Here is a 13,741-nt window from a genome sequence, read left to right on the forward strand (position 1 = left end):
GAAACCTGCACAAACCTGCGAAGCAATTCAATGGTGCGTGTGAAGTTCCCAATCCGCACTGGGCCCGCGTGGGGACTATGGCCCAAGCCCTCTTGTTCTGAGAGGAGGCCTGTGCCCAGCAGTGGGACGTATATAGGCTGGGATGATGATATTAAATTACGACGAAAGTTTTCAACAAATTGTACACTCGGATCGCTTCGTTATATCTAAGCCATATGTGCTAAAAGCGAACGAGCGGTTTTAAACTTAAGCGACAATAGATAAAGTTCATTATTGGTTGATAATAATAGGTACAATTTGACCCAGTCTGGTATAGAGTACATAGTTATATGAATATGTAACTATTTAGATTACATACGTCTGGTTTTTTTAAATTATTTTGCCGCAATTCAGATTAAGGTTAATAAGGGCATTGTCGTCATGACATTCGGTATTTTTAACCCCCGACGCAAAAGAGGGGTGTTATAAGTTTGACCGCTATGTGTGTCTGTGTGTCTGTCTGTGGTACCGTAGCTCTTAAACGGGTGGACCGATTTAAATGCGGTTTTATTTATTTGAAAGCTGGTTTTCTAGCGATGGATCTTAGACTTAGGTTCAGCCGTTTCAAGATCATCAGCTCTTTTGTTCGCTGCGGTAGGAATATAAGACGCATAATGGGTATTTACTTTACTTTCAAACATATTTGGGACCTAAAATTTAATACACCCATGTATGCTATATAACTATGCAAGATTATGGAATTCTCGGCCTGATGCTGCAGCCAGGATATCCAGAACACTAGTAGGTACACTCTTGATAAAACTATAGCAGATATATCGTGTTTGGATTCGTTTTGATCAGTATTTGTTAACAACTTGGGTGGGAATAAGAAACTCATCCATCCATCTCGGCCTATATACGTCCCACTGCTGGGCACAGGCCTCCTCTCAGAACAAGAGTAGTTCCCACGCGGGCCCGCGTGTGAAGTTCCCAAGAAACTCATAAGGAAGAAAATTCTGCTCGTAGATATTCGGGCACTGACGCACGTTAACTCACTTCTGTCTGTCATCAGCACCCGAATCCGACCTTCTGATCCGGATTGTATGTAGGTACGTATGGTCTGTATGTACGTACGGGTCAAATCTTGCAAGTTGAATTTGACCCACTTCTAGTGTTCGGATTGACTTGAAAGACACAGGCACTTATGTAAATCTGGTGACAATAAGTGAAATTCTGGTAGACCTTCCGGGATCGTCTCCGCGGGACGAAACTCATCAAGGGTTAATGGCATTGACTTGATGGTACGGAAATGTAGTTTATATAACAATGCAAGTACAGTCAGCAAACAAACTTGTAATAAAAATAACGTTTTCAACGTTTTAAATTAACGTTTATAAATGCTGGATCTAGTCGACATAAATTGACTTTTTATGCTCTAGTGCATAAAGTAAAATCTTCGTCTAAGACCAAGGCAATCAGGTGTAAACAGCCACAAGCAAAGAAATTTCTACATTTTTATTTTTTTTTTTTATTTATATAAAACTCGAGCGTATGTATGTATGTATGTATGTAAATATGTATGTATGTATGTAAGTAAGTATGTGGGTATGTATGTCCATTTCTTTGGTCCTCGCTGCAGCCTAAACGGATGGACGGATTGTAACATATGAAGTATCATTGGATTTGTCATAACTGCCGAAGTGACATAGGGTATATAATATATCAATATGGCGTCTGCGAAAAAAATATGGCGAAGGAATAAAATTTTTTTTTTGTATTGTAACAATATGGGAATCAAATGAAAGCTAAATATACCTATATGGGTTAGAATACTTTAAATCTACTATTTTAACAGAAATATCAAACAGTATAAAATAAAAAATATTAAATTTAAAAAATCTAAAAACCCGACTGCCTTTAAATCTAAAAGGAAGAAAATAAGTCTAGTGGTCTAGAACTCTGTCAAGCAGCTCATTTAAGGTTCAACAGTCGGGACCCATTCAAATCGTAACCCGTCCAGACTGTTGAACCTTTAATGAGCTTCTTGACAGAGTTCTAGACCACTAGACTTATTTTATAAAATAGTATAACTATGCCGTTTGAGCTTAATGGAATCGTTGTGAGATGCACTTTGGCTACAAATCACTAAAAACTATAAATTTTTTTTTTACAAAAAATGGAACCGACTTCAAAAACCTTGCAAATATTTTTCTACTAGTATAGTTTGAAGTAGGTGCCTCGGCACGACCCAGCAGGAGTGTTTTAAAAGCCAAATACATATGTAGGTGAGGTAGACGACTATAGTTCCACTCCTGCTGGCTCGTGCTGAGGCACCGACTTCAAAATAGTAGAAAATTAAATTAAAGGTTTTTGAAGTCGGTTCCATTTTTAGGGTTCCGGAGCCAAAATGGCAAAAACGGAACCCTTATAGTTTCGCGATGTCTGTCTGTCTGTCTGTCTTTCCGTCCGCGGCTTTGCTCAGGGACTATCAATGCTAGAAAGCTGTAATTTTGCACGGATATTATATGCCGACAAAATGTTACAATAAAACATTTAAATTTTTTTTTTAGTTTACCTCCAATAGACGTAAAAAGGGAGTGTTTTTTTTTCTCATCCAACCCTATAATGTGGGGTATCGTTGGATAGGTCTTTTAAAACCATTAGGGGTTTACTCAGAATATTTTTGGATTCAGTGATTTATTTGAGAAATATTCAACTTTAAAGTGCAAATTTTCATTAAAATCGAACGTAATCCCCCTCCCCCCCCATAAAATCTAAACTGGTGGGTGGAAAAATGTGAAAAAATTCAGGATTGTAGCAAGTATATCAAACTTTCAAGGAAAACTATAACGGTTAAGTTTGCTTGAGAATTATTAGTAGTTTAAGAGTAAATAGCAAGAATTCGTATTCCGTAGAGAAGATTCCGTATAAAATACGAAAACCTTAGAAAAATACTACTTAATTTTTTCGTAATGGCTACGGAACCCTATTTTGGGCGTGTCCGACACGCTCTTGGCCGGTTTTGTTAATAATTTTTCGCTAATATACTGATAGCGAAATCTTGACAGATAAAATTGGCAGGTGGCAACAAGGTTACTTAATATGTCTGTGTGAATTGTTTACTGATGTGTGGACTTTTAAGTAATAAAATATTATCGACGTTTCGCTTTGTATGTATGTATCTAATTAAATTATCACACTGCTAATGAGTATTTTAAACAATAAAGGAATTCCAATGACGCCATTGTATAACCGACTGAGAGCGAGAGGGTTAGGCTGCCACAGTAACATAATGTACTCTTTCTTGTTCATTTATCTGCGGGTGGTTGGACCTTGTGCAAGGTCCGCCCGGATTGCTACCACCATCTTGCTCGCTAATCCTGCCGTGAAGCAGCAGTGCTTGCACTGTTGTGTTTCGGCGTGGAGAGTGTGACGTCTCGTCACAGGGTTAGTTAATGGTAGAAATGAAACACCTTTTGGGGTTTAGCTCATTGCCGTAAGTGCGGTCCGCTCCGGTTGCCTGACAAAGCACAACTGCCCGAGACCTCTCATAGCACCCGCGCTCGCGCTACCCGCACTTCCGGCGATGTGTATATTTATTTTATAGTAATGTAAGGTAATACGCCACAGAGAGTAAGACAGCCGGTGAAATTACTGGCACTTGAGGTATTCCATCTTAGGTTTCTAGGTTGGGAACGCATCTGCAATACCCCTGGTGTTGCAGATGTTTATGGGCGGTGGTGATCTCTTACCATCAGGAGACCCACTTGCTCGTTTGCGATCCAGTAGAATCAAAAATTATCTTTTGCGATATTTTTAATGTTTCTTTTTTACCCCCGATGCAAAAAGAGGGGTGTTATAAGTTTGACCGCTGTGTGTGTGGCACCGTAGCTCTTAAACGGGTGGACCGATTTAAATGCGGTTTGCATTTATTTGAAAGCAGGTTTTCTAGCGATGGTTCTTAAACATGTTTCATCAAAATGGGTTTAGCCGTTTTTGAGATATTGAGCTTTGAAGTGAAAAAGTCGGAGGTTTTTCGGCTACCGTTACAAATGCGAAAGTTTGTGAGTCTGTCTGTTTGTTTAGGTTGTTTGCTTGTGACCTTTTTACTTTTTAACCGCTTAACCGATTTGGATGAAATTCGGTGTACAGATAGTTTGAGTCCCGGGAAAAGTCATAGAATAGTGTTTATCCCGGAAAATGGCAAAGTTCCGGCGAGATAAGGTAAGTTGAAAAAATGTTTAAATCCTGGTAGTCCGGCCAGAGGCCGTAGCCTACGAGTAGAGGACAGGGTTTCACAAACTTATGGCTCCACGTACCCCTGTTAAAGTTTCTAGACGATAGCGAACCCCCCCCCCCCCCCCCCCCCCCCTTCAATCAAATAAGTAACAAATTTGGAGTTGAAATAAAAAATATAAAAAGACTCCAAAAACCAATCTTAATCATCTTGCTAGTCTTGCAGCCTGGTGGTTTTTGGAGTCACGTAAATCTTGTCGCAAACCCCCTACCGCGGAATAGCGAACCCCTAGTGGTTCGCGTACCCCACTTTGAGTAACCCTGGTATAGGGGATATGTGCTCGTAGCCGTAGCCTAATGTTTCCGACGCTCGCAATCGCAATCAAATGTCAGTTCTCGTGTGCGAAAACTGTCATTTCATTGCGATAGCGAGCATCAGAAGCGTTACGCAATACGGCCTTTCTGCAAGACGGAACTCCTCAACGGTTAATAGCATCGACTTACAATTGGTTACGGAAATGTAGTTTAGATGACAATGCAAGTACAGTCAACAAAAAGTACATTCAGCAAAAATACTAACTATTAAAATATTCATTTTTTACAAAAACTTGTTTAATAGTTTTGACCTCGCCCATGTACTTCTTTTGATATTCCCGGAAAAACATAAAACATTAAGTAGGTATGGCAAAAGAAATGTAATTAATAAGTATTAGTAACAGCTCAAGTACGCAACGTTAATGAAACGTGCAAAGCGCGGGTCAAATCTAGTTTATAATACTAATATTAGCAAGATTCTAAGGTAATGATGAGAGACCTTTTTTTCCTCCTTGCGCATTTGACCCTGTACGCCCCGGTACGTCAGCTGCTCGTTCGTACCGTGAGAGAATGTGTTGCAAATTTTCCTGTTACTCTATGCGAGCGAACCTCGCGTTGTAGCCAGCTGATATTATTACATGCGTTAGGTAGTGATTGACTAAACGTTGAGTTGGCCGAAACCGAATATAAATCTTGCTACAAGCTTTTAAATTGTTGTTGTTCGGTCAAATCTTGCAAGTTCAATTTGACCCACTTCTTGTGGTCGGCTTGATTTGACATTTGGCATGTCTATGTACCTAAATCTGGTGTCAGGTGGGACATCCTGGTAGTCCGGCCAGGATCGTCTACGCAGGACAGAATCCTTTCAACGGTTAATGGCATTGCCTTGAAATTTGGTACGGAAATGTAGTTTGGATGACAATGCAAGTACAGTCAAAAAAAAGTACAGTCTCTGAAAAAGTCTTGTACAGTCGAGTTTATAAACTTGTGAGCAAAATTCAATCAAAAATATTTGAACACGCTTCTACGTCGTTAACAATAGAGTCGTGTTCATATATTTTTGATCAAATTTGTGCTCACACATTCATGAACTCGACTGTACAAGACTTTTTCGGAGACTGTTTTTTTTGTTGACTGTACTTGCATTGTCACTTCACGTGACTTACAATGAAATGACATTCTTAAAACAAATACATATTTTAGAAATGTAATGTGTATACGCGTTCGATCTTTTACTCGTACAAGCTGATCGCGAGTGACAGAAACTTTAGACAATACGGACTCAGGTTTAACCGAGCATATAAAAGATCGAAACCGGTACCGAAACCGATACCGAATCCACAGCTCGTCCCTAATGTGTTTGTGATTCTAGTCTCGAATCCCATCTCGTCATCATCGCTGCTTGAATATATACTGCGTGTTAGCATTACAAAGTTAGTTTTTTAAAACTTTCTCAGTTCATGCGTGACCTTTCGAAGATTGACAAACGGTTCACATCCCGGTTTTCAGGGTTCTGTAGTCAAAATGGCGAAAATAAAACCGCGGTGGTTTCGACCTGTCTAATATATTTCTGTAGGTATGCCACGGGTATTATTAAGGTTGCGTTTCACGAGAGATGTGCGAATATTTGTTCCGATCGAGTTATGTTCACACATTACTGTGTTACCACAAAACAAAATAATTGCAATTTTCATACCGATACGTGTGACAAGGGGGGGGGGGTCTATAAATTATGAAAATGGCTATCTCGTACTTTGTGCACGGCTCCTTACTGGTTTAGCAGAACATACGATTTTTTTTCAATTATGAAGGTACTAGCTTTTGTCCGCGGCTTCGCCCGCGTGGAATCCGGTTATCGCGCGCTGTTCCCTCGGGAACTGTGCATTTTTCCGGGATAAAAAGTAGCCTATGTCACTCTCTGGCCCATAAACTATCTCTATGCCAAAAATCACGTCGATCCGTCGCTCCGTTTCGACGTGAAAGTCGGACAAACATAGAAACAAACAGACATACAAACACACACACTTTCACCTTTATAATATTAGCATGGATTACAAAATAATTAAAATAAAGTAACTGTAAATAATAAATAAAAAAACCAGCCAAGAGCGTGTCGGAAATGCCCAAAATAGGGTTCCGTAGCCGTTACAAAAAAAAATAAGTATCTTCACGGCACTTACGTCCTTTTGTTGAGAAGCGCAGTTTTTCGGCAATAACTCAAAAACGGTATATCCGATCATGTTGAAACCAATTTTCGTTGAAAGTATTTATTAAGCGTTACCTTTCCATATTTTTTGGACAAACGGTTTACAAGAAAGAGGGAGGAGGGCACAACTTTTGCTACTTTGGAAGCGATTATTTCCGTAAATCTTCACTTCATCAAAAAATTTATTGAGAAACCTTAATATCTTTTCAAAATAGCTGTGGAACTACGTGCCACACGTTGAGCGAGTTAAAAAAAAAACAATTTCTGTTACGTGTATGGAGTGCCCCCCTATAAATATTTATTTTTGTAATTTAACTACAAAACTAAATAGCGGCTTTTACAAGACATCTGTACTCCAGATTTCATTGATATACATCTTGTAGTTTTCGAGTAAAATGCCTGTGACATACGGTACGGACAGACGGACAGACAGACAGACAGACAGGCGGACGTAACGAAACCCTAAAAATACTGTTGGGACCCCAATTATAAAAATCCGGCCAAGAGCGTGTCAGACACACCCGAAATAGGGTTCCGTAGCCATTACGAAAAAAATCAGTAATATTTTTTTAAGGATTTTTTTATACGTAATCTTCCATAGTTCAGGTATGTTTTATACCTTAGGCTGCTTTTTACTCTTAAACTACTAATAATTTTCAAGCAAACTAGGCCGTTATAGTTTTCCTTGAAAGTTTGATATACTTACTATCATTCTGAATTTTTTCAAATTTTTACACCCACCGGTTTAGATTTTAGAGGGGGTGGACGCTCGATTTTAATGATTTTTTTTACTTTAAAGTTGAATATTTCGCAAACATATCACTGAATCGAAAAATCGTCTCAAAAAACCCCTAATGGTTTTAAAATACCTATCCAACGATACCCCACACTATAGGGTTGGATGAGAAAGAAAAATCATCCCACTTTACGTCTTGGGAGGTACCCTAAAAAGTTTTTTTTTTAATTCTTTATTGTACCATTTTGTCGGCATTGTTTTCATATATATCCGTGAAAAATTACAGCTTTCTAGCATTGATAGTCCCTGAGCAAAGCCGCGGACGGACGGACAGACAGACATGGGTATTTATTTCATTTGGTGCAAATTGGACGGTTTGTCAAAAAATATAAAAAAATATTGTTTTTAACCGCAAACTCAATTTTAGTTGAAAGTTTCTAATTCAAGAATTATAAAAAAAAAGAAGGCCATCTTTTAGGATCCATATTAGTGAAGATATGGACCCACAAAGCTTTAAGCATCATGGTAATGACATTTTACACGCTTGGTAATGACCAAAGCACATGGCAATGACAAATGTTTCTATCTCCAATTAGTGAACCGTTCTTAAAGTATCTAAGAATAGTGCATTGAGGCTTTTACATATTATTTCTAAAATAATAGAATATTAGTATTGAAGAAAGGAGTTATAGACCATAATACGATTATCATAATGATTTATTCATTAGTTTCATCTTGCTTGTCGAATAAATCTTAATAAAATCACATATTTGGCATTCTTTTAGAAAACAATCTCTTAAAAATTAATAATCTTCATAAAAGTTCTAACAATAATTTGGTTTTCGTTAAGAGTGATACATTCTTTCTAACCGGATGTTATTCTAGAGTTATTATCATCTTCATAAAAAGCTCTAAGGTCGCTATCGATTTAAGCCTTTTTAGTGTCGTCTTGCTCTTTCAAATTAGTTTTTCTTGTAATTTTGGGCAGTTCTTGAAGTAAATTATATTTTTTCAGTTTATTGCGTATAGGTTCTATATTTCCCTTCATCTTCCATTTTTCACACTTTGTCTGTTTCTCATAATCATTGTTCAGGTTTTTCTGTACTATCTCTTTAAAAAGTAGAGCCTTTTTTACTTCTTCTTTTTTGGTGGGGTCAGCAATCAATATTTCGGCTTCTGTACCTAGACTGCGCGGGCCTGCCATAAACTTCATCTTCTTAATAGTTTGCCTAAAGCGACGGATACACCTGTGCAATGATTTATTTTGCTGTTTCATCTCTAGCAAATTCTTTCTGTAGCGCAATTCATTTTTGCACATTTCATACCGAAGCTGGCTTTTTGCGGTAGTAGAAGGCCTTTTATGGGAGCGACGATGAGATAGATCAGGAAATACATCTGAAGGGTTACTTTTAGTTGTTGTTGAAACACCTTCAGGAAAGCGACTATAAGAGGGACCAGGATGTTCATCTGATGGTTTACTTTTAGACGAAAATGAAAACATTTTAGGAAAACGATCACGAGATGGACCGAAAAGTCCATCTAAAAGATTGCTTATAGGTATTTCTGAATGGCTTTTAGGAGAGCGACCATGTGATGGACCAGAAGGTTCGTTTGATGGGTTGCTCTTAGATGAAGTTGAAAGCCTTTTTTAAAAGCGATCACGAAATGGACCGGAAAGTCTTTCCAGAGGATTGCTTATAGGTGTTCCTGAATGCTTTTTAAGTGAGTGATCATCTAATGGGTTGCTTTTGGATGAAGTTGAAAGCATTTTAGGAAAACGATCACGAGATGGACTTCTAGGATTGCTCATTGGTGTCGCTGAATGCCTTTTTGCGCTTTTTCTTTTTCTAGGTATTCTTTATATATCTCAGGGTTAGATTTAATTTTTTCACGTCGTTTTTTTCAGATAACCGTTTTTTCGTAACAATTCTTGTCTATTATCGTTTTTTACGTGGCATATTTAGCTACTTCATTCACTGGAACAATAAATATTATAAAAGTCTAAAATAATCATGTGATAAATATTTGCGCCAAATACAGACTCACCAAAATTAACGGAAAGTGTGCACAGATATAACCGGCAAAAATTAAAAAATGCAAGCTCTTAACAGGATTAGTAGAGGTAGTCATTACCATGAAATCATTGTCATTACCGTGGATTGAGAAGGCCACGGCAATCCATGGTAATGACCACCTTGGTAATGATAAAATCCAGAAATTTCCACTTTAGAAAGTATCGTATTACATATTCCAGAATGTTCTACTGATTACGTCATAACAAATCAGTTAGGTTATAAGATACAATACGATTAATAGAAACAATTCGTAGACTTACCGAGGAATGAGACCCACAAGAAAGACAATATTACTGTGACAAAAACCACGGTACGACTTTGTAAAAAATATAAAAATTCTTAATTTTGTGCTGTGCGACGTGCGTTCACTCTGCCGTCTGAAAGGTGCCTAGAGGCACGCGGGGGCAGCGGCGGGGTTTGTGCTAAGCTATTTAGTGAAGAGCTGCATGTCGCGTCACGGTGTGACACGGTGATGATGAGTTTAATAGGAACCAAAATGTACGATGTTGCTGTTCAGTGTTTTACACTACGTTTTAATTTGTGCAATCAATAATGTATGTCATAACTATTAAACTTTTTATGTAAATAGTAGTTTCAGCCATAAACGTTAATTTAATGGAACATTTTGCTGAAGTTTTACCGAAAACTGGAAAGCGGACACCCCTTGGTAATGACATTTTGGCCCTTTTTATCAAAATAACTTTCACATTACTTTATATAGTATAAAATTTAAAAGAAGCGCCAGTTAGAAATCATCATTTATTACAAGTTACTTAAATCCACGGTAAAAATCTAACTTCATTTAGATGGTGATATTATCGCGGACAGCTGATTTACACCAAATGAAATAATTACCCCATGGCGAAACTATAAGGGTTCCGTTTTTGCCATTTTGACTACGGAACCCTAAAAATTAAAGCTAATTAGCTATATGCTGACCCGAGACCATGGTATTTTGTTCCGAGGAATGTGTTTTCAAGAACCAATATCTCTAAAATGGCTAAACTAATTTTAATAAAAAATACCTAAAAGCCACTACAAGAAAACTCACTTTCACGTAAGAAAACGCATCAAAATTAGCCCATCGGTTCGAGAGCTAAGCCACAGACAGACAGACATGGGCGGGTTAAAGATCACAGTTGAGTTCGACTTAGTTGTTCTGTTTGTTCTAGAGGCTCGTTTCCAGCCTGCAAGTAGGTAGGTCGGCCGCAGAGGCTATCGCTACGTGCCGCGACTCCTAATGCCGTGGCAAGACCCAGCTGGGGCGAGCGCCTTAACTGTACTGTAATTAGTGTTAACAGCCTGTGGAATAAACAAAATCGGCCATGAGGCACTTGTCTCACCGCCAGCGAGGAAACGATTGGCTGTCGACTATTTTCCCGCAAGAAACGAACAAAAGATATAAAAAGAGACATATATTAATAGTTGATCGCTGGCTGTTCACACTGTCGGCGAAAACTCGCTCGTACATCTTTTGTCGCAGCGACAAGAGCTATAAAACTCGCTGAGCTATATAGATACTCGCTCAGCGATGTCAGTTTGGCGGCCGCCCCGCACGAGCGAGTCAAGAGGAGCGAGTAATCGCCCGTCGCACGCGAACACTCGCTTACAGCCGAGCGACAAAACTACACTCGCTTCTCGCTGCTCGCCCACTCGTTTCTAGTTACTCGCTCTACTCGCTTCTCGCTCATCGTCGGCGGTGGGACAAGTGCCTGAGCGTGTCGGGCAAAGGGGTGTAGTTATTGTACGACCTGGACAATGCTCGACCGATTTTGTACGACCTGATAATTCAATCACATGTCACTTGGAACACGGGTCGAGCTTTATCACCCTGTACCGATAATGTTCAAGGTGCTATTGGACAACCTGATTTTGTACGACCTAATAATCGGAGCACACTTTTGACAGAAAGCATTCGCACGATTGATCATGTTTTTCGTGTACACCGAATATTAATAAATTTAGTAGAAAATAAATTAATTTGGTCCTGGCGCTTCGCCGGCCGCTGCCGCGGCACGCTCGCTACGCTCGCTCGGCTCGCGCATTGTGGTCACAATTGGACCTAACACAACCTAACACAAATCTATGGTCATTCGATTCGATTGGATTCCGATTATAACGACGTACAATAACAGGTCGAGCATTAACAGGCCGAGCAAAAATTTGGACACCCTAATAATGCACGACCTAATATTGTACGACTTGATAATTATAATCCAAAATGAGTTCGTATTATCAGGTCGTACAGTGACGGCTGAGCAGTATAGGGTCGAGCATTACTGGTCCCCGGGCAAAGCGCGATTTTCAACGAACCACTTCACTTACCGTAATTTCATTTGTCATAATTCATAATTTCACTTGCCATACTAACGTTTGGCATGAAATATAAATAACCGTGATGTTTTCAGGATTTTTTAAAATGTCATATTATAGAATGCAATAGGTTAGGTTACTTTCATACAAATTCTGAAGGAAATATAAGTAGTTTCATTTCAGGGAATAATTTAATTTTTGACAAAAAAAAATGTGGACAACGAAGCATTATGGCATATGAAATTCGAGCAAACTATAGGTAGAGAACCGATTTTTAACCCCCAACGCAGAAAACGGGGGTGTAATAAGTTTGACGTCAATGTCTGTTTGTTTGTGACTCAAGCGGATAGAGTGACTTTGATGCGGGTTTATTAATAACGTGATAGCGAGTTTCCTTACGACGGTGGTTCCTAGGTTTGTGTCATTAAAATCAGTTCGCCATTTTAGAGCTATTTTTAACCCCCGACGCAAAAAGATAGGTGTTATAAGTTTGACCGCTATGTGTGTCTGTATGTCTGTGTGTGTGTCTGTCTGTCTGTCTCCGCAGTGTCACCGTAGCTCTTAAACGGGTTAAACGATTTGAATGCGGTTTTTTTTACTTGATAGCAGGTTTTCTAGCGATGGTTCTTAGACATGTTTTATCAAAATCGGTATAGCCGTTTTTGAGATATTGAACTTTGAAGTGACAAAGTCGGGGGTTTTCCAACTTTATACCCGACTGCGAGAAGAGGTACTGTTGTTGGTTAGGAGGTTATATGTCCAAGCTTTAACTTATGGAATATAAGTATGTAATTGAATTTTGACCCACTGCCAGTGGTCGGATTGACTTGAAATTTGGCATACATGTAAATCTGGTGACAGAACAATAATCCAGATTAGTGAGTGACTGGCAGTCCGGCCAAGATCTCCGCAGGACGGAACTCCTCAATAGTTAATGCCAACGATTTGAAGTTTGGTACGGAAATGTAGTTTGGATGCCGATGCAAACAGTCAACAAAAAGTAAAATCAGCAAAAAAATGGTATTTAAATTTAATTTTTAACAATAACTTATATTCCTCCAGAACATGTCCCGATGTGAAGAAGATCTACCTCCTTGCGCGACCAAAGAAGAACAAGGACATACTGAAGCGTATCCAGGAGCAGTTCGAAGATGTGGTACGTGCCAGTGTTATGTCGTAAAAACTCATCATTATCATTATGTCTGCCGTGGGGTATAGTATCAATTCGTCTAAAAAACAGCTGGTCTAAGTACCCAAGGGGTCTAACATGCAACTCGTCTGAGTAGCAAGTGATCTAAAAAGCAAATTGTCTAAGTAACAAGTGTTCTAAAAAGCAACTGGTCCTAATCTTAACCTGCTTTTTAACAGACTTCAAAAAAGGAGGAGTTTCTATGTTCCAATGTTTGTATTTTTTTTTAAGTTTGTTCACCCATTACTCAGAGTTCTGAGTTGGTCCCATTGTCACCAAGCTAAGATTATATGATGGGATCCTAGGAATATCGAGGGAAAACCTCAAATTTTATAGGCATACCTAAGCATTTACATTCAGAAAGTGTCATTTGGTAAACTGGACCTGATGCAGAAGACCGTAGATGATCAATGGAACTCCTCAAAGCTAAGTAATGCTCGCTCGTCTATAAACGATTATGATTAATATACTTAGATAAGCGACTAAGAAGAAGCTTTAAGTTAATGATTCTTTCGAACTGGTCTGATGCTGAAGCCGGAAGGTAGGCAACGGAACTCTGTTATAAAACAACGTAACTAACCCGTGTTTAGTCTTAATGGAATCGTTGTGAGATGTACTTTGGCTACAAATCCCTAAAAATGAGAAATAAAGAAATTTTTTAACAAAAAAGTAAAACCGACTCCAAAAAAATA

General features: G+C 38.8%; 1 protein-coding gene across 1 annotated transcript in view; it reads left to right on the top strand.

Annotated features, from left to right (window-relative positions):
• LOC141443983 (fatty acyl-CoA reductase wat-like) overlaps positions 1-13,741 on the top strand; it is a 49,390-nt gene that overhangs the window by 22,823 nt on the left and 12,826 nt on the right. Inside the window, exon 3 of the mRNA XM_074109427.1 lies at positions 12,923-13,016. Within this exon, the coding sequence (XP_073965528.1) occupies positions 12,923-13,016 (94 nt within the window). The remainder of the gene's footprint in view (positions 1-12,922; positions 13,017-13,741) is intronic.

This window comes from Choristoneura fumiferana, chromosome 28, assembly GCF_025370935.1.
Source record: "Choristoneura fumiferana chromosome 28, NRCan_CFum_1, whole genome shotgun sequence".
Lineage (NCBI taxonomy): Eukaryota > Metazoa > Arthropoda > Insecta > Lepidoptera > Tortricidae > Choristoneura > Choristoneura fumiferana.